The 22,666-nt window shown below is 41.4% G+C and overlaps 1 protein-coding gene across 3 annotated transcripts in view; it reads right to left on the bottom strand.

The window, feature by feature from the left end:
- The window catches only part of zfpm2 (zinc finger protein, FOG family member 2), a 169,040-nt gene that overhangs the window by 80,063 nt on the left and 66,311 nt on the right, over nucleotides 1–22,666 (bottom strand). For all 3 annotated transcript variants that reach the window (XM_023330746.1, XM_023330747.1, XM_023330748.1), the window contains exon 4: nucleotides 7,490–7,614. In XM_023330746.1, coding sequence (XP_023186514.1) covers nucleotides 7,490–7,614 — 125 coding nt within the window. The remainder of the gene's footprint in view (nucleotides 1–7,489; nucleotides 7,615–22,666) is intronic.

Here is a 22,666-nt window from a genome sequence, read left to right as displayed (position 1 = left end):
ATAGGAAAAAAAACCCACAACACCCTGATAGATCCTATCTGGAATTAAGCAAGCTTTATGCATTTCAATTACTGTGTAATTTGTACTAAAAGGCCCTCAAAACACATAACAACCAGATCGCTATTGAATCCAGACTCATTACAGTTGCACCTTGACTAAGCCCCCCGGTAATTAGCGTTGGTAAGGCATTGTATGAGAGGCAGCAACACCCTCATCAACACACATTTACAACACCGCTCTAAATCTGCTACTCATTAATAGCTTGCCTCCCAATCAATTATTAACACCTACAATGGGGGCCAGGCTCGCCGGGGCCAGGCCTGTTACTCCAGGCAAACCGCGGGGCCGGGCCCTTCCTCCTCCCGGTTCCGTCCAGCGTAGGTAATTACCGCTTTTAAAGACACCTGCTACTCAATAGCTTCGACCCAAAGTGCTAATTTGGCCCCTGCCGATTGCAGACATTTATGTCGGCGTGTCACTATTAATTTGCGTTAATTTGGAGAGAGCGCGCCGGAGCCGGGCGGAGAGGCGCTCTGTCGTCGGCGGCGGCCCTGGCTGAATGTGCTCGTCGCTCACCTGCGCCGGGGCTCGGCTTGTAATTGGAGTCTAATGGTCTGATTGATCAGTGACTGAAGTGAGGGATGAGACGGCGCACTGGCAGCTCCATCAGTCAGACGGAGAGGAGAGGGCGGAGGAGGAGGAAGAGGAGCGGAGCAGGGCAAGCAGCTAACAACAGCAGTATTACTCTTATGTGATTTTTTTTGTTTTTTTTTGTCTGCTACCTGTTTGTATTCAAACCTTCTCGACTACCGAAAGCATTCCAACTCAAGTTTTTGACTCCATCTTTGATTTATACTTGATCTGCTCTTGTCTCAGTTGAGGCTAAGCTAAGCTAACCCTCCAAATATATTTCCCCATTGGGGCAGTGTTATGTTAAATCAACTTTTTTGAGCGTTACATCATGTCATAATGTTATTCCCTCAACAAAAACATAACTGGAGTGTTAATTTGATTCTTTCATGCATGTTTGAGAAATCCTTTAATCGCCATGGCAACCATTCAGCTGTGTAAAAAAGTCTGGGTGAACCTAGCTCCGCCTTTGAGCTCAAGTTTAACAAGCTTTTGAACTTTTCACTCCTCCATGACTCTGTCATTCAGCTCTTTCAAACTAGCCAGCAGCAATTAGCAAACAAATGGATTAACTGAGCGTCTCCATTTTGATTTTCAGTTTTATCCAGAAAAGAAGATATTTTTAGTATTTATTCCAAGTCCATATATTAATTAAAAATCTATATCTGCAGAGCTTTACAAAAAATCAGTTCAAATTGGCGCCAAAATAACGGATCGGTGCAGCTCTATCGTGCATTTCTTTATCAAAACAAACATAAACCAGTTGTATGTTTGCCTTCAGTCCTCAAGTTATACAAGAATTGATGAAGAGCTGCGCAGAAGAAGCCAGGCGTGCGCTGACAGTGCGATGTGTTTGTGTTAACAGGTCTGCAGCAGCAATAACTCGAGCCCCGCTCCATCACGCCAAGCCGAGCCCCCTGGGGTCTGCAGACCTGCCACGGCAACCCATCAGCTGTGAAATCTGCTTTCCTCTTTGATAAACGGTCGAGATGTGACCCTATCTCTGTCCTGCAGATGCCCAGATTTCCTGTCATGCTCTTTCCCTTCTGTTTTTTTTTCTTTGCTTTTTCTCTCTCTCCGGCGCTCTCTATCTCTTTTCACTTTTTTTTTTCCTCCAAGCTTCACACCTCTCTTTCAAGGCCTGCCTGGACAACCGTATGAAACGCTCCACTCCCCCCCCTCTTTCTTAGCATCATCCATCACTCCGCTCTGCCACCGATGCCCGTCGTCCACCTGGAGCCAAACCCCCAACGGGCCCACAGCGGACGCCAAACACCCCCCTGAACCCCCCCCCCCCCCTCCACACACACACACACCTTCCCTCTGGGATGTGAAACACCTCCGCAGCACACAGCTCCCCAGACGCCAGCACTAACCCAGCACATTCTCCTCCTGAATGCCTCCTCTGCTGTTCGCTTTACTGCAAATGCTGCTGAAATTCACAGTAATTTCATTATTTACCGTTAGCCACTTTAACAAGTCATCTTGCTTTAGTGTCCTTCAGTGTCACGCTGCAGCTAAAATGAAATAAACTAAATTTAAGAAAACATTTTCTCTAACTGAAATTAAAAAAAACTAATTAAAGGGGAAAAACTAGAACTAACTGGAACTATGTTGTGTACTTATGAAACTAGCTAAAACATACTGAATTCATAGATAGAATATCCTTCATATTTGTGTGTGTGAATCTATTTATTAGCCTTTTGAACTGATGTGAAATAGATTTTTTTTTCTCCCACACACAAGCAGCTTACGTCACATGTCAACAAATTACGGCACTTCATTCCCCTCCTGGTGGCGCCAAATGCAAAATGGCGGCAGCAAAAATTGGGATAAAACTCCAGAGTCAATTATTGCTCAACAATAATTTAACGTATTGTTTGAAAATTGTATTGTGTTGTGTATTCATTACTCAATCTGTGTACACAGAATCACAATACAATACTTTGACCTTTTTCTTTTTAATTCTGCACCTAAAAGTATGAAAAAACTGAAACTACTAATAAAAACATGTAAAAACTGGCAAACACACTCTAAACACTAATCATAACTAAAAAGTCACAACAAAATAAAACTAAACAATATGTAACTCATAATTTAAAAATACTAGCATACACACTCTAAAAGCTAATCATGATTAACTGAATTAGAAATACACCTGAAAATACAACTAAACTCTAGATCTGTCATAACGCCGGTCACGTCGGGGAGTGGCTCTGTGCGCCTCGCGTCGCGTAGCGGCTCGACGAAAATACCTCGACCTCTAAAAAAGTCCCGCCTTAAACGGCGTGTCTCTTGTCCAGAGGAATGAAATATGTTTGATTCCAGAGAGAGGGCATATCAATATCTCACTGGCGGGTCGTGTGTTTTCAGGTGTCGCTCCTGCCACCTACCTGACTGCCTATGGGTAATTCATTCACCTTTACGGGTTTCGAAAAAAAAAAAAATCTAAGCGAGTAAAAATGAGATTTAATAGTGAGCGGAGGTCACACTTCATAAGAATGACTGAGCGTGCCTCCTTGGCGAGGTAAAGGCCCGTGAAGCAATGAGGCTTTATTTCTAGCTCAAACCGCTTTCTGCCACCTCCTGACCCCGCTCTGCAGCGCCGGTCGCCCTCACATGCATCAAATCTAGCCAGGCTTTCTCCATCCCCTCCTCCTCCTCCTCCTCCTCCTCACGGTCGCATTCGTTAGCTCAACTTTTCCATCCTCCACGTGCGGCGTCCAGGTTTCTTCCCGTCTCCAGGATTCGAACGCCTTCCTCGCCTCCCACTGAAATAACTGAGATGATAAACGCTGCAATATATTAAAAGATGTTCCCGAAAGTATGCCGCGCCTGTAACGAGAAAACAACGCCTCAAAGAAACCGAGACCATCCTACTGTAAATATGAGGAATCCCTTGTGAAGTTTCTGACATATGCAGAAGCTCAAGAAACAAAGTAAAAAGTTACAATGAACCCTAAGAAGGAAGGTCGCTTATACAAAAGACGCCAGCCATGCTGACCTAGCCTTTAATAAGAAATGGTGAGAAGCTGCTAACAGCCTCTACCCCGTTTGAGAGATGAAACTTCTGAGTGGAGGAGGGCGAGCAGCAAAGCATTGAAAAAGCCCCCGCGAGAATAGACACGCAGGAGATCCTCAAAGGCAGAGTCTCTTCCTCGGCTTTTTAATTGCGAGGGAGGTTAGGCATATTCTGTAACCCCTCCACAGCCCATTACAGGTGATGACCAGCACCTGCTCACTCCATTTAAAAAAAAAAGAGGAAAAAGAAAAGTTGGGGAGGATGTGGGAAACAGTGATGAATTCTCCGGAGGGTAGTTAGTTTCAAATGAACAAGCTCTTCGCCAAGAGCGATAATCGTTTGCATGCGTGGCGTTGGGCAGGTGGGGGAGATGAGTTTGTTTGTATCTTTGGAAAATATTCAAAGACTGAAACTCAGGAAGGTGAAAAACACTAGTGTGGTGAGTTTGAGGGGCTTCCAGACAGCTGAAGGTTTGTTTGGGCACTTTGCTGGGGGGAAGAGGGGGAGCTTCATGTAGATAATGTTTGATAGTGTTTTACAGTTGATTTTGTTGTTGTTGTGATAAACCAGCAAAAAATTGTGCATAATTGAGTTAAATGGAGAAATGTGAATGTTTTTTTCAAAAAAGAAAAAAAAAAGAATCTAAAACTGAGGCATGTCTTTTTTTTAATTCCTGAAAATGCCACAGCTCTTCAGGGAAGGAGGGGGGGTGAGAGTGACATGAGGAAAAATATAAACCAGAAAATGGAACCGCAAACATTTAGCCAACATTACAAAGCCCATTCCAGAGACGAAATGAATCAAATTTCTAGCATCTAAAGCCACAATGCATAAGGAGACAAAGTCTGGCTCAAGGTACATAAAAAAAGAGGGAATTTTAACCAGGACTATTTAAAGTTTGGATTTTAATCTGCTGGATTTGAAGATGTTCTACTACAAAGTCCCAGGAGTTTGTTTGTTTTATTTTAAAAAAAAGAAAAAAAACAACACAAGCTAAATGAACTAATTGCTGTGGCTACTTTTCGCTGAAGCCACAGCAAAAAGTAGTTCATATTTTTGGCACAACAAGTGGCGAGGCAACAGAAGCATCGTGTCATGTAGCTAAAGCAGGTAAACCCCACAGCATCAGTAAAATATGTCTGAATATTAAGTTTCCCCCAGTGTATTATTAAGCCTGGTGGGCTTCCAGGCTTAACTTGCTAAACTGAAGTTCATTTTAATTTTTGTTTTTGTTATTTTTGTTTGTTTTAAACAAACAAAAATATATTTTCATTAAATTTTTTTGTTTTTGCCTTTTTCTTAAACTTTATTGCCGTTGCTTATTTATTGTCGATAAAATCTTCCAATAACAAAATTACTTAGTTATAATTTCAAATTTTCCGTCAACCTTTAACATTGTTGAACACAAAAACACAGTGGGCTGACCTAGCACCCCTACCACTGGTCTTAGCCAATTTTCTGGGGAAAACCCTGAAATTGCTTACAGAAACGATACAAAATTGAAAGCAACACTTAAAATTTGGAACTGTATGTTCTTTTCCTTCCGCTTCAAAATCATTCTGTTGTGTGTTGGTCTATCGCTCAAAATCCCAATGAAAACCAGTGAATTTTGTGGCTTTAACGTGACAAAATCTAAAAAGGTTGAAGGGGTGTGAATACTTGTAGACCGTAGATGGAGTGGATCAGTTGGGAAGGCAACTTGAGGTGCTGCTCTGTCAAATCGCTTTTCCACTCAAGGATAACCGGCTTTACTCTGAGAGAAGCCACATTTCATGGCTATAATACGACCAAAGTTATTTAAAGCCACTGATGACTTCAAAACCACGAGGGGAGCTTAAAAACAGCGAAAACTCCAAAAATGATTTAATAAAAGTTCTGCATTCGAGGAATCTTGGGAAGAAAAAAAAAAAATGAAAGGAACGGCCTCTGAGTCTGAAACCCGGGTGGACTTTTTCTTATGTGTTTTAACACGATGAATTGTGAGGCTCGTTGATGACTTTAATGGGAATTTCTTAATTAATCCAAATGTAGGATGTAGGATCAAACCCCCATGAAGGGCTCGTCACTCCAGCAGAGCAGCAGGTCAACGCCAGCCTCAGCTGGGATCTTTGAAACGAGAGATATGAAGCTTCTGTGTGCAGGAGACTGTTAGAAAATAATGAATAGTTACTTCATTCAGCTGAAGCATGGCTCGGGCTTTAAATCGACCAATTAAAATGTTTTGACGTGACATGTGCAAATTCAGTCGTAAAAATAAATTCAAAACCTTATGTTTGATCCAAAAGGAGTCAACTCTGTAGGTCAGAATGTCTTGGGTGATGGTAAGAATTTGCTCTTTGGATGTGTGCTTGTTATCATTTATCTTCCAGGCGGTTAAAAGTTGCTAAAAATATGTGCAACATTTTACTTTAGTGTAATGCAAAAGGACTAGAGATACCAAACCAAGTCCTGTAGCAATATCCATTTGCTAACACAGAGTCACATCTGACGCTTTGTAAAATCACGTGCCACTTAAAGTGCTTGGAAACTGTGAAGTTGAGGGACTAACTCCAGATGCAAATAATGTCGTTACCCTGCTAGTGGTTTTGCAGGTTAGCCTCAATATGCTGCTTCAACAAAGGTGGTTAACAGTGACTGCGAAAGATTCTATGATCTGCCACTAACCCTCCACCAACAGCGTGCACAACTTTGTCCAAAGATATTACTGACTTCACATGCCAAGCAACAGTGCTTAAAGGGACAGTTTTATGTATTTTCCAGGTATATAGTGCAATTGCATACCACAATCAAGTAACTATGCCATCTTCAGTTGTTATAAAATTGCCTTGTATATCAAATATGACTATATAAACATTGGAATTTGTAACTAAATGCCTTGAAATTTGGCATCTGTCTCTTTAAAAACTCCTGCTCTTTCTGGAACTCCCCCTTGAGGAAGTCATCATAACATCAGTCCTCTATTAACCCTTTTTACCAGGGTTTCTTGCATAATAAGCTCAACTGATGAACAGTTTCACCAGGTGTTTGCTAATTGCTGCTGGTTAGTCTGAAGGAGCTGAGTGGGGGAGTCACATGTAGGGGGGCACACCTTGAGAGATGGAAGCTCAGGCTTAGAAACTGCAGCTAAGAGGAGGAGCTGCGCCTTGAAGGTGGAGCTACGTCCACCCAAGGGGTTTTGCACAGCTCAGCAGCTGCCATGGGAGATTAAAGGATTTCTCAAACATGCATAAAAGAATTAAATCGACACTCCAGGGATGTTTATGGTGAGGAAATAGTATTACAACATGATGTAAATATCAAAAAATTTATTTTACATAATATGGCCCCTTCAATAAACTGAAACAGCACTTCAGTGGACAATGTTTACATTGTCAACTGTTGAGGGCTAGGCTAATGTTAGCCTTTTTGCTCTCTGTTTTGATATGACTCTTTGATAGCTCTTTTCAGTGAGGTTCCATTTAGAAAATAAAGTTACTGAAATGTTCCCCTGCTGCAGTGTGTTTTCAATGAAATGACTCCTTTTTAGGCAGGATGTGGTGAACTCTGCACAGTCTGCTTGCTTTTCTGTCTGCCTTGTCAACATTCATGCTGAAAAATTGTAAATCACACATCTACACTAATACTCTGTTAAAACTGCTATTCCCTCAACACTTTTCCAAATAGTTTCTAAGCCATGGCAGAGTTTAGTTCATGAGTTTAAGAACAAATCAACTCCTGTTCGATTATTTGAAGCAGATTCTCTCCTAAAATGACAATTTTACTGCATTTTGATGTGAACCCCCCCTTTTCTTCCATTATTTTCTTTCTTGTGTTACATGTTTAGTATACAGGACATACCAGTGCAGTGGTGTCAGTGCTCATCTCAATCTTTCCTTCAAACGGGCCCCATGTTGTCCCCACAGGAAGCTGCTGCCGGCTGTGGATCCGACGCTCGCCATCTTTGAGAAACGCGTCCAGCTCTCCTAAAAGCACAACAGTATAACATTTATTTATTTTTTTTAATTAGTCTTGTCAGAATTCTGCTTTTCAAATCACAATCATGTTCATCCTCAATCTGCTAAACTGACACATGGACTATTCTTATAGCATCAAATCCCTACATATATATATATATATATAAACTGTGAAGGTTAAAGCCAGGCATTCTCAGCGTGGATTAGCAAATCAAGCGAGCATCCATCTGATGGTATTCCTCAGACGCAGGGAGCCCTAACCTTACTTGAAAGGTGTCTTGTGTGGAGATAATCTCTGTGAGACAGTGCAGGCTCGCTGGCTGCTGAAGGGAGCTGGTGGCAGGCCTATTTCTGTTGTTCCAGGAAAGCAAGATCCCTTGTTAGTGCTCTGCAGAGCCGCAGTTAATTAACAGCGGGACCGGATAGCACTGTTAGTACTACCGGTGCTCACCTCCCCGACGCCCCCGGCTATCTTATCACTTAGATTCAGTGTACTTTTTTTCCAGGATGGCGATTAATCAAATAGTTATGATAAACCTCGTGGCGGGCTGTGACGTGGTTTGCAGAGGAGGATGTTTCCAGCGTGTGCTGCAGAGAGAAAGTATGCAGCGCTTTAGGAGTTCAAACCGGTTGCTCTGGCAACGCCGTAAAGCCGGGGGAAATCTGACCAAACGTACTTCTAGTAGTGCTTGACAGTGCTTACGTGAGATTATTTGTGAAACATGGTATTAGGACAGACGTTGGGTCGTTTTAACCTAACATTGGGTCTTGGTGGGGTGAGCAAAGAGACTATATGTTTTGTGTTTTATTTTGAAATGGAAAAAACCAACAGATTAAATAGGTATGGGAAATGGATGGATGAATCAGTCAATTTAACCAAACATTATTTTTTAATAATCTTATTTTTTTTTCTTGGAAGGCTTTTGCCTTCCTATATAATTCAGTTTGATTCTCATCTCCCTTCACTGCTACATCTGGGATTTCTTCCATTGAAATGAATTTCTCAGGTAGAATTTCAACTGGACCAATCAGCAAATAGAAGGAGAAGTTGTGAACGATGACGTCAATTTTCGGCGTTGTTTTAGAATTGAAGCCTGTCTCTAGTTTTAGCATCGGCAGTGGAGGAAGTGAGCGATGGCGTTCAGTCTGTGTTGGCCACGCCTCCAAATATTGAATTAAGAGCGATAGCCATTTTATTCAGCTCTTTGTAGTGGAGGATGGTTGTTTACAATTGCGTCATAGCATCAAACTGCTGCATTACATATGTCACGGCCAAAAGTTAGCAACTGGGTAAAATTTTAAACTTCCACGCCTACAGGAAGCAATCGTTTCTTAACAGCCCCTAGTCCAGACCCTCTGAATGAAGTGAATAATAGAACAAGGGTTTTTACCAGGCTAGTTTACCCCATATTTGTTTGACATTAGCCACACGAACCATGAAAACCTAACCCAGAATGTTTGGTCAAACTCAGATTCCAACCCTATTAAATCATTCATATTTGACCTCGGCCTTGGTCAGCAAAATAACCCAAATTTGCTTGTTTTTTTCCCCCCCACCCAGCATGTGTGTGTCTTAACAAACCAGACATGCTTGGTTAACAGCGTTTGTTAACACGTGAGGCCACCAGGTTCGACTCGCGCTGAATGAGCTGCAGCGATCGGTGAACTTTGTGACGCGTACGCTTCATAACGACCTATTCAGCGTCGGCCTACTCTGTAAATATCAGCCATGTATCTCGTTGGCGCGCTATTGTTGCCAGTCTGTTGTGTTGGTATGGAAATGCGTGCCTATGCGCTGCTTTGCATGTACAGCTGCGATCCAGGCCGTGTCTAAAGACGCCGCCGGCTACAAACGACCCGATCGCATTTCTCATCAATGGCGGTCAATTCTGCAACAATAAAAAGGTAAATGTCACGTATTATGAAAAAAAAAAATTATTAAAATAAAAACATGCTCCTTTCTGAACATGCAGATGCAAAGTTAATGAAGCATCAGCACATGAACTCAGTGTTTATTTATGCTTCGGAGAGATTACGTGGTTTTGGAATCGGCCTTAAAGTTAGATATTCTCGACAGCTTTATCTCATCCTTCCCCTCCCTTTGTATCCGCTGCTCCCCCCCACCCCCGTCCCTCTCTCCTCCCCCCGCTCCTGCTGTTGCATGCTGCCTTCCTGGTGCTGCAGTGGAAGGTGGGTAAGCTCATTACACAGAAATAATTAAACACTGGTGCACAGCTGGCCGTCATCACTGAGAGCAACAGCCACCGCTTGATGCATTCTGTTTGTCCTCAGATAAGACCCACGGCCTTTAACCGCTTGGATGCAAGTTCCTGTTTAGCCCCGCTTGACATACACATACACACACACACCCCCACACACATACACACCACAAGCCTTCCCCAGCCAACAACTCTGGCTCTTTCTCCTTCTCTTTACATCCAGGGTGGGGTTTTTTGTGACAAAACAAAACCGAACAAACAAACAAAAAAATGAAAACACATAGAAGGTAATGTGTAAATGCAATAAGAAGAGGGTAATAAAGAGGGTATGATATAATTTGAGGTCCACCATGTTTAGGTGCCAGTTGTGTGCATCTCACACCAAATGTTGCCTGAGGACTTTGGCTCGCAGATGGCTTGTCACATCTGTTGCAAATACAAGTGGAGGGTCTCTGCAAAATAGCAGCCATGACAAAAAATGAGCTTCCCTCGACTCTTCATAACATCGATCAGTACGTTTCCATGAACTCCCCTTCATACTAGATGTCTGGACTTTAAAATTTTTCAGAGTTTCGTGCCTCTGGTATGACACAGACCCACCAGTGTCAGTACTTCTTGGGCAAATGTGTTTCCATCTCTCTTCCAACTCTTTTTTTTGAAAAAGTCAACAAGAAATATGAACTTGTTTAAAGCAAATAATTCCTTCATACTGATACTAGTACTAGATCCACTAGTATTTCAGTCACAGCTGGTACTTTTTCATAAATATTCCACAATTACTGACTTAAAACAAGTTCCTATATCTTGTTGAAACGTTACTAGTTAGTATTATCTTATTTCAAGTGTATACTTTAATATTTTGTGTTTTTGCAGTGTACAGCAGACAGAACCAACCAAACGCTGGTAATGGTCTGTTACCATTACCGGTCCCCAAAACCCGGCCCGCGGACCGGTACCGGTACGTGGACCAAGTGGTACCAGGCCGCGCAAGAAATAATTAAATACTTCCGTTTTATGTGTTGAGTCTGGAGGATCTTTAATTTTGGAAATCCTTTAACTGGATTCTGTCGGTTATGTCTTGTGCGCCAACATTGAGCCCACAAGCAGCAGAACGAGTTTGAAACAGCAGCAGCAGCATCGGTGTCGGTCGTCTCGACGTCAAGGTTGTTTCTGAAGTCTTGCGCGCAAGTCTCAACCGGTCTGCGGTACTAAAAAGGTTGGGGACCACTGTGTTAGGACACTGAGCTCACCATCCGATGCCTAAATGCCACACACTTGGCAGTACAGTATATGAGCTCATCACGTGGCTCAAGAGCTCCGCCTCTCCCTCATCTGAATCTACACCCAAACTTCTTTACCACATTCACCCCCTACTCCCACTGCCTCAACGCCCCCCACCCTTCGATAAGATCATCATCTGTCGCTAGACTCCAGGGTCTGTCCCTGCACTCCACAGATACTTGGCAGACCAATGAATGTCCCTTTGTGTAGGGAGATCCTCCTCAGATAGCATCCAAGATGCTCCCTGCTGGCATCTGTTTGTTTTTTGTTTCTTTTTTAGGTGTGCGTGTTGTCCTGTCTTCCTTTTCTGCTGTCTTTCGGTGAGAAACAGGGCGTTCCCCTCTCCTTCCGGTGTCGTACAACTGAGAGCTAATGAGTTTCTCGGTGGCGGGACGCCAGCCTGCTATGATCTAAAGAATAAGTGGGTGTGAGCCATTGACAGGCAGAGAGGTGAACTGCCACTTTCTACCTTTGAATGATGTCATTAGATATAATGAAGGGATTTTCAACAATCCTTCAGCTTGAAATTTTCTCTTTTCATTCCAGTTATTTATAAAGAAGCATTTTTATTTCACTAACTGTACGCTGCATTCGCCTTTCGTCCAACCTTACAGAGACTAGAAGGGTTTGCAGTGGTTGTGTCATTCAAGCCAAAACAGTTTTTTTGTTTTTTTGCTTTATGAATATTATATGGTTGTATTCATCCTTATTGCACAGTTAAAGGAGCAGTATTATGTTTTCTGGGCACAAAGTGCCAGTTTATAGTACAATCAAGTTGCCTTCAGTTGTTATGAAATACCATAAAAATATAAAATATGACTCAAAACAAGTTTGACTTTGTAGCTTAACACCTTGAAATTGGGTCTCTGTCTCTTTAAAAACTCCTTTTTCTGAACTCCCCTTTCAGGAAGTCATCACAAGATCACTCCTCTATTATTTCATTTTTCATTTTGTTTTTCCATTTCATTCACTTAATAATAAATTTGAATGCATTTTGTAACAACTAAAAGAAGTGTTGAATGAAAAGGAGCAGAAAGAAGTGTAAACTTATAATATCTGCCCCCCATTCAATGAAACAAATACTGCCCCTTTAAAGACTTAAAGACTGAAAAGTGTGGTGTGCATTTATTTTTATTTTCTCGATCAGAAAATATTTTGCATTTATACAAATGTTTTTTTTTTCTTGCCCTTTTTAGCAAAACAACTCAAACTCAATCAAACTGCTGTGTCTGTGAAGGTCAGTTTTCTAGTCTTTACACAGATCCTTAACTGGAGTTCAAACTGGACTTTGACTGGGCCTTTCTACGGAATGAGCACACTTTGACCTAAGCTGCTCCACTGTAGCACTGCCAGTGTGTTTAGAGCCTTTTGTGGCCTCTAACCGGTTTTCTTCAGGTTGTTTTTAGCTCCATCTACCAATCCATTCCCAGTGAAGGAAAGCATCCCTGCAGCCACCACAACATGTAGCATGATTTTTGAATGTAGTAATCACTGCAAATGTCTAAATCCCAGGTTAAATGCTAATGCTTCAACTAACATCAATGGAAATAAAACCAGAAAACTATGAGGATTGTTGGAAATACCTTCATTTAAATATCTAATTCTATTCCAGATGACAAAGTAAACAATGTTACTTTTGAGCAGCCATATATTAGACTGTATGTCACTGTTTCCTTTCAGTGCACATTAAGTGCAGATATCTTTTTGTATTTTTTTTTTATTTGCAGTCTGAAGTGGACGTGTTAATGGAGACGGATGACACATTTTCTCTACAGCAGGCTCAAAGCAAACAGATCAGACCAAAGTGTGTTTAACGACAATTTAACTTCCTTAACTAGTTCAAAGACGCCACTTGAACCAAAAGGAGCCGCTAGTTTTAGAAAAAGAAACAGCCTGATTAGCAGCCTTTGGTTGATTTCACCTCTTCCCCCGGTTATCGGCAGCATATTAACAGTAAGGACGGATGCTGCAGGAAAACAAAGAATGAGTGAGAGCAAGTGGAGAGAGGCTCCAGCTTCACACACACACACACACACACCACACCGTCCTCCTTGATATCAAGCAGCGCCTTTGAATCAAAGCAAATAAATTACTGCTGTTCAAAGTTCAATAACCTGTGTGCTGCAATCCGCAGACGTCCCGCCGAATCCCAGTCATCTCCGCCGATAGGCCGCGTTACGAAGCCGGCAAATGGGCTATAAATTAATATACCATGAGAGGGGAGCCGTATTGGAACGAAATGGAACGTGCTCTATCGGTTCAACAAAAGGTTCCACATCTTTAAAGCAGATATGTGATATGGAATTTTACAGCTGAAGGAGAAATGTCACAGAGCTTTGATAAGAGAGCGATGAACTTTCTTCCCCTTGTGCCCAAACTGCTATTATCAGGTCTCGGTGAGCAAAATGCATCATTTATAACCCGCAGCCCGCACTATTATCTTTGAGAAGGACATTTGTTTTAATACATTGGGGGTCCCCCACCCTCTTCCCCAAGCCTAAAAAACCTCCTACTTCACCCCTTTCCACCTACCTCTAGGTCCAACACACTGACTTAGAGGTAGTTGCATTTTGAACCGGAAATCAACCCAATGGGTGTAGCATCTTGAAAGGGGGTTAGAGGGTTAAATATAAGTACCATGTTTTTTTTTCTTGTTGTTTTGTTTCCTTTTGTTTTGTTTCATCTCTGTTTGGCATAGGAATCGGTTATAAGCTGACAATTCAAACATAGGATGCACCGATGGCAGTTTTCTGGCCGATCGTTTTGCCAAAATTTAAAAAGCCCGACCAATTCAGATTTTTGCCGATAATTATATTTTTGTCTGAAATGTTGCTAAATATAACAAGAAGGTCACTGAGCTGGCAACAGTGGGCTGACTAATGTTGACTGCAAACATGACCTTGTGGGTGAGTCTGTCAGTAAAACCTCACAGCAGAGCAACAGAGGAGAGTGATTGACTTTTAGGCCTTTGCTGAGGTTGATGAGTTCGATGGATAAGATCGGCTTCACATGGGAGTGTTGGGCAATCACTGATCTCCCAAAATGAAGGAAATCAGAACAAATTCTTCGATGACCCTTGCTTCAAACTGATGGCTTGAATTACGCTGATTTGTATTCTGTTTTTGTTTTAAATACAGCTTGTGTCTGTTGAGCCTGATATGTCAAACTACAAGTGAAAACTTATAAATAATATTTTAAAAAAGGTATTATTGCATTTCAGTTGTGAGTCTCCACCTACAGGCTAAGCAGGAGGTTAGGGCAGCTGTGCTTTAGATAAAATATTCAGACTCACTTTTTCACATTATCATATTCTCGCCAACATGAGACATCATATGTAGTGACCTTGGTCAATAAATGATCTAGGAGGTATTTCTCAGTAAATTGCCGGTTGGTAAATTTAGTAAATCATCTTCTATATATTCCACTTCAAGTCGGTTGCACAACAGATTTTCATGTATGGTCATGAAATGGGCCAACACTCTTTAATGTTAATTCAACAACAGATTGAGCCAAGTAGCTGAAACTTTTATTTTAAATTCACAAACAAAATCAGCACACCGCAGACATGAAGGATACAGAAAACTGATTACCATTTGTTTTCTGCTTACAATAATTTGCTCTTGTATTTGTAAATACGTATTACTGCCAGGTTTATAAAGTAAAGATAAAGACCTTAGTGCAGCAGACGACTGGATGCTGTTGTAGATCAGTAGGAAAGGCTCTCATCCTGCATTTGGGAAGATGTGGGTTCAATTCCCATATACTGTAGGTTCAGTCCAATAATCATTTGCTAATAACTATCTAAATAGATTTCACAATAATCAGATGAAGATCCAAGAATGTCATATATATAATTAAATATAGGGATGTACTGATATGAAAACCTGGACCAATACTAGTACTGATATATATATATATATATATATATATATATACAGTATATATACAGTATATAGATATATGTACAGTATATATATATATATATATATACAGTATATATACAGTATATAGATATATGTACAGTATATATATATATATATATATATATATATATATATATATATATATATATATATATATATATATATATATATATATATATATTTATGCCTGTTACCGATATGTTACAAAAGGACTAACATTGACCGATATCGATGTAAATGCTGATATATCGCACATCTATAATTAAATATTTAGAAAAATGACAACAAATTGATTTGATATTGAATTATAAACCTTCACTGACTCATCTTTTCGTAGCCTTGCCCTTTAAAGAAATGGAACTAACCAGGAAAATATAAAACGAGGACGTTTTACAGAACTGCTACTGCGAATCTACACACAGACCAGAAGCTCAGTCCTGCAGTACAACAGCAACAGAACCACTATAGCTGGGCGTCATTGAACACCTGAGATATACCAGCTGTCAGACACTCGGTCTCATCAAAAAGCCTGGAGAAGTTAGCAGCAGGACGGCTGACAACAATCTCTGAGGCATCCATCTTTGAGCCAGGCACTGCAGTTCCTGCTGAAGGCATGTAAGAGGAGACAGCAAAACTTAAAGAATGACTGTCCTCACACACAGATATCACAGACAACATCTAGAGGACACAAAGCGCTCCCGCGGCAATCTGATCTGTTTAAATGCTTTTCTTTCAAATTTCAAAACCATCAAAGGGACATTACTCTACCTGAGCCTGACAGGATGAGTGAGGGATGGTCAGTGTGTGTGCGTGTGTGTGTATGTGGGACTGCAGGCTGCTTGGGTGACACACAGGATGAAAAAACTAAAAAAGGAAGTTGCTGTTTGAGTCTGGATGTGAAGTCATTTGTTTATATGTCTTTCAAAAAAATATGGATGACACCAAAAACAGCCTGATCATCGGTGTCAAGGATACAGTCTGTTAAAGCAACATACACTCTATGACTGGAGGCCCTGCTAATTGCTATCGAATGCCAACTGGTTATACTATGTTACATTTAAGCAAAGTTGGTTAAGATTTTGAGCTAAATCACAATAATTACTTGAAAAACACAAAATCTAGCCGGTTTTTTTTCTTTTTTCTAGATTTTTAGTTTAGTCTGCATACAGAAGTAAAAACGGCGTTTTCAGTAAGGCCACATCACAAAAATGACTCTTTATTGGTCTGAAGTAACATTCTAATTTTAAACATGTTTCCATCAAGTGGAGCATCATCAAAATGAACAGAAATCCTTATGATGCGCTTCAATAAGTGATAAAGTTCCTAAAATAAATGGGCCCTTTTCAATAATATCTTAATCTATTGAATGAGATACAAATGATTTGAAGCAGTCTGGTTATCATAGCTAGGTAATCTCAAACTGATCTTTAACGTTGGTTTGAAATCCAGAAATACAAGTGTATGTATCACCAAAGAAGAAAGTGACCAGTAAACAGTGTCTTCTTGCTTGTTCAATGTTCTGCAGTTAATTCAGAAAGTGACTTTTCTTTTCTTTTTTTTTTTTTTAAAGCTTCTGCTCATGCTTCTTCTCCCAAGTCAATTACCAGGCTGTAACTTCCCCTGAGTAACAGGGAATTCTGTTTATTTCTTTCCTGGGTGACCTACTTGTCTTTTGTGAGTAGGTTTTAGCGCGAGCAGTTTGACAGTCACCAGATAAGATGGATTAAGCTCCTTTTCATCCAGTTTTGATGCGAACAGCGTAAAAAAAAAAAAGCGGGTTAAATCATTGAGTTTCAGGAGTATTTCTAAAATGCTCCGAGATGGTGCGATACCGGAGCTAAACCCAAGGCTCCGAGGCGCGGCAAGGCCAAGGTCGTGGGTTTCAGGCCCGCGCTCTCCACCCCGGAAGGAGTGAAACGAAACCCGACGAGGCGTTTGGGAGCGGCACGGCCTCTTTGCCTCGTGTGGCAGACGGAGGGCGTCTGCGGGGGAGCGTGTGTGTCGCCGCGAAGGCGTGTGTGTGTTGAACACTCCAAAGTCTAATTCTGCAATTAAACGAGGCCTAAAAATACAACCGCAAATAATCTGCTGATGTCAGGCAGAAAACAGAGGCAGGAAATACAAAATTAAACAACCCAGTTTACCGAGCAATAAAAAAGAAATCCAACCTAAAACTATATTGAGGATATAATTTAACAACTCCCCTCCCCATTCCTCCTCCCATAGTCCAACTCTCCTTGACAGCCGTACAGTCATGTGATGCGGGGCGGCCAATCCCCAGAGCGCTTTGGGGTTTTTGTGTGTGTGTGTGATGAAGCCACTTGAGCAAAAAGAAAAAGGTGAAGGGGGCGTCCAAAACGACACATGGAGCGGCTCAGACGTACGCCGCTCGGCTCGCGTTAGCTTATCATGGCATCTGAACCTCCGCCCCCCACACACACACACACACACACACACAGACTCACATCTTCCAGGCACTGAGAGGTCCCGGGTCCGGAATGGTTTCTGAGGTGGGGGGGTTCATATTAAGACACGTTTTTGTGGACGTCTATTCCCCCACCGCTCCTCATGTCGGTGACAGGGGAGAGTAATCCTATACACAGCCTGCTATTGTGAAATGAGAAACTAGCCTCCTTCACAGCCAGAGACCAGATGCACCTCTCTCCCTCTCCCTCTCCCTCTCTCTCTCTCCCTCTGTCCTAATCTGTAAACGACTTAAAGGAGCCTTATCTCCGGGCTCTTCTGCTTCATTTCATGCTTGATTTACTTTAATTTGTCTGATAGGGCACAAGGATTTGGAAATGGCCCATCTTTCGGTGGAAAATGTTCTGATTTTTCTCCGGCATTGTTATGTGGAGGTTTTTGACTTTTCTCTCCCCCCTTTCTCACTCCTCCGCCTCTTTTCTCCATCTCCATCTCGCTTCCTCTCTCCATCATCTTTCCCTTTTTTTTTTCTTCTTCTTCTTCTTCTCCTTTTGAGGGATGGTGCTGGTGGAGGTGGGGGATCTTGCTCTGGTGCAACAGTCTGTTTGAGTGCATTTAGATTCGAGCTAGCACAGCACAAACAAGTTCTCCATGAGGTGTGATTTTCTGATGGCAGACGGCGACACTGGACTTGTGTTTGCCTTTCAGCTCCACACTGGGAGCAGAGCAGCCGAGTGCTTCAAACCACAAAGATCTTATGTTTAAGTTAAGAGGCGACTGGCCCTCCAGTTTAGCGAGTGGGTGAGCGGCTGGCGCTGATAAAGTTGCTCCACAATGAGGGACGGGGGACAAGCGGCACGTCTGCAGATGCCTTCAATTCTCCTTTTTTTCCCCTCCCATTCCTCTGCCGGCACTTGCGCAGCCTGACTGGTTTCTCCCGTCACCAAGACATTTTCCCTACTTCTATTTAGCGACTGAATGACAGCAGAGCTTTGATTAGAGAGAAGTCCGTATCTTCCCAGATCCCCAGTAATCTCCGTCCCCTGCCAGCAATGCGCAAGGCACACAGGGGGAAACGGCAGGAGGAAAAAAGAAAGTAAAACCAGTTCTGGATGTCTTCAGGCTCCCACCTGCTTCATCCAAAGTGCAGAAATCGGCTCTTATTAGATTCGTTTTCATTACAAATGTGCGCAAAGCTTTGTCAATATTCCGCTAATGTCGAAAGAACACAATTTTGCATAGAGAAGTGTTTCCGTTAAATACGAAATGGAAATAATATCACGTGTGAATAATTTTGTTTATGCAAAAAGTCAATAGCATGCAGCGCCATCATCCTCCAACCACTTCTTTGGCTTTCCTGCCAGTACTAACATCTGGCTGTTGATCACATGACTCAAAAAAAGTGTTTTGTTGCAGTTTTATGAAATGTGCTCATTTCGATACAGTCAAAAATCCCACATCATCCTAGTGCAAAAACCTTTAATCGAAAAACGAGTTGTTTTCTAAATGTGTGGGTTTACATTAAGCAGACTTATATTCGTAATTCCAATTTGCGCACTTCTAAGGCCAAAGGAAATCCACTGACTTATGTAGACGCATGACGAAAATTGCATCATTTTGTTCACGAAGAGCAATCCAACTTTGACAGAGCGGTTTGCGAAGTGTTGTGTCAGAAGTTTGTTGCTGTGTTTTTTGCAGAAATGTGATTGAACACCACTGTCGATATTTCTCTTCATTTTGCTTCCATTAACCATTTTTTGAATCCACAGGAGACGATAGTACTTAATAGGAGACATTAATAATTGAATATATATCTAGCGCAGTGAGGAATTATGTACATTTGTACAGTTCCTCACTAAATGTCTACTATAAAAGTCAGACTGTCAAATAGCTAAATAGACAGCTACTAATTTGACAAACTTAGTGCTAGTCTCTTGCTAAGTAATATCAAAATCTTAATGTTATATGATTGAATGATGCTGAGAAATAAAATCCCTCTACAACTCCAGCTTACCTGCATACATGCACGTGGTCAGGTGATGTGGTGGAGATCGTAATTAGCCATGTGTTTCCTTTAAACTTTCACCTTATTGGCTGAAACCTACAACAAAAGCGTGTGAATATCCCATAAAGCCTGGTATGTTAATCAGCTGTGAGTTTCTCCTGCCTGCCCAAAAAAGCTCAGATTAACTCTGTAAGCAAGCTGAGTTCAAAAACAAAGTTTAATTTGCATGGAATGGCTTCTTCTTGACTTCAACAAATATATTTTGCCCCCCTCCCAAAAAGAATTCAGTCACTATTTTCTTACAAATAGGTGTTTAATTTTTTTTCTCTGTCTCTGCTCCGGTGACTTGTTTCTAATTTTTTTCTGATGCATCAACTTGGAGAACAAAGTTAATTAAACAATACTTGATGGAATTGTCCTTTATGTAAATAAAATAACATTGGATTTTTTGATACCCTTTTCCTGACTGATACGTTTGTCCAATGAGATCATTTTTATCTTTTATAACGGCCCTGGTTATGTTGGCTTTAGCCAATGACTAAATGCCCAAATACTGATATATTATTTCCTCCATTTCTTTTTGTTTTCAGTTGACTTGTACAAGAAGAATGATGGAAACCAGGGTGTGTACACTTTGAGAGCCAATAATTTAGTGTGGCCAGTGGGCAGCCATAACAAACACTAAAATGATTTACCTGTAGCAGACCCCATCAGTGACAATTTTCATTCAAATCTGCCGGGAAAATATGTCAGAGAGAGGAAAAAAAGCTAAATAACGAAAATAATTATCAGTTGCATTATTTTCTGTACAACATCCCAGATTCCACACCTGTAACACGATGTGCACAAATATCAGGTTACCTATACAGCCAAGCACAAACACACTGAGCGGAGGAACAGGGAGACCATTGAAATTCACCTCACAGCCTGAATTTACTCAACTGCGGGTGTGCGCGCGGCGATAAACGGAGTGATGATCCGGCAACACGTCTTTATCCATGCTTTGCTTTAATTAACGGTGGCTTGTTTGTTGAAAAGATGATTAATATGCCAATGAAAATTGCATAATTGAATACCACAACATTCGCACGATCAGGGGGAGAACATGCCATTTTTTATTAACTTTCCAGAATCGCGATTATTGCTACTATTGGGGGGGACTTTAATTCCCTCGACAAACAGGCCCTGCCCACACGCCCACCTCCAAAGAGGCAGCAGGGTTGGCATGACAATCGTCAACAGAAGGTTGTCAACCAATCAGTGTGAAGGCAGTACTCTGGTACAAGTGCGCTAGACAGACAGGAACAATAGTGTACACTTCCATGCAAAAGTATCATCATTACCTTCTTGTACTTTTAGTCACAGCTACATGCTTCAATAACAAGTTTTTTTATTCATTTTACTTCATGATATTCCAATAAAATGTAGAGTTTAGCTGTTCAACTTTTTAATAAAAAGAACCCCACATGCATTCAGCCCCCTTTCCTCTTCCAACCCTGAATGATTTTTTTTTTTCATTCAGAGGTCACAGTTAGTAAATAAAATTCCCTTTTATGAAGTGCAATCTGAGTATAAATACAATTTTTCCTTTGAAGGCCCCCGATGAATCTGCGCAGAAACAGGGAGAACATGCAAACTCCACACAGAAAGACCCCAAGCTGGGAACCGAACCCAGTAGCCTCTGCTACAAGGCAACAGTGCTCTCTGTGCAGCATCACAACAGAAAGACCAAGCACGGAATTTATTGGAAATGTAGGCAAAGTGGAGGTCTTGACGTCCTCAGGGGGTCACAAGACACTGATCAGATAATTAAATGTATTTGCATAATGAAATAAAAAAATGTACCAAAGGAATTGTTCCACTAAATTACTAAATATGACTTTTAAATGATGAAATGTAACATAATTTAAATGTGAAGAGTGAAATATATATTTCATAAGGAGTTAGCCAGGTAACTAATCCTCACTCACTGGTCTTGTTTCTTTAAGAAAATTACATGCCAAAATGTTTGGGAGCCCCTGCTTTGGTTGGCAGTCTACACCCAAAACCCTTTGCTATGGAGGAAAACTAACAGTGCAACAGCACCCTTAACGTGCCCCTACAGTGAAACACGGTGGTTGCAGCATCACTCTGTTGGGATGCTAGGAAAGCAGGAAGAGAGGCTGTGAAGCACGGTGGAAAATACTGAGAAAAGCAGGAATGAAACCTGTTAGAGGCGGCAAAAGACTTGACAAAAACAAGCCAGACCTACACCAAAATGATTTAGATGTGAAAACACATTCAGGCTAAAACGGACCAATCAAAGTCCAGACCTGAACCCAGTTAAGACTCTGTTAAAATATTTAAAAATGGCTTATTATACAATCTGTCTGAGCTTGAGTTTTCAGGGGTATTAATATTTCATTCTAGTATTGAGGATTTGGGAACATTGAGTGAAAATCAGCTCAGATGGGACCAACTGGAAACTTGCTGACAGTAAAATTCAACAAACGCATAAGAATGTATGGACAATTTGAGAACTTGGATTGAAAAAAAGAAAACTTTAATCATTTAACCCAAATTCACTCAACTAGAATTTTTATTTAAGAAGGGGCGGCAAGAAATGGAAGCAAGTTTCAACAGAGCAATCCCAGAGTTTACCCAGTGCTATATCCTCCAGCACGGGGAGTCTCCATGCTAATGCTAAACACACACATCACATATTCAGCCAATTACAAGGATACGTCTTAAAAAAAAAAAAAAAAAAACCTGAGCAGCCACAGCGCCTCAGAGGGCAACCGCTGCAGAACAAACACGCTCTAAAGAAAGATGCAACGGGTGTCACGTCCCAAAGCAGAACCATCACCACCAGCTGCGCTTTAACACCGCCATACTTAGCAGCAGCTCTATTCTCCCCCCCCCCACCCGTTCTTCTTTCTGCGTGAATCATCTGAAAATCGTAATTACAGTCAAAAGGCTCCATTGTGAGTGGACAGAAATGCGGACAAAATGGCTGGAAGTCAATGATCTTATTACGGCGGTTCTCGGCTTCCGCGCATCATCCCACAGATGTGCGAAAAGAAAGAAGAGGGAAAAAACTGGAGCAGAATATAGTGACATCTTCCTCAGATGATGAGAACGGTGATTGCATTTTGCCCTATTTTAGATTATATAACTAACAACCATGAAGTTCCCTCATAAAGCCTCTTATACAGCGGATCAGTGGCTAA

This window comes from Xiphophorus maculatus, chromosome 3 (assembly GCF_002775205.1).
Source record: "Xiphophorus maculatus strain JP 163 A chromosome 3, X_maculatus-5.0-male, whole genome shotgun sequence".
Lineage (NCBI taxonomy): Eukaryota > Metazoa > Chordata > Actinopteri > Cyprinodontiformes > Poeciliidae > Xiphophorus > Xiphophorus maculatus.
This window is presented reverse-complemented; position numbering and strand designations above follow the sequence as displayed.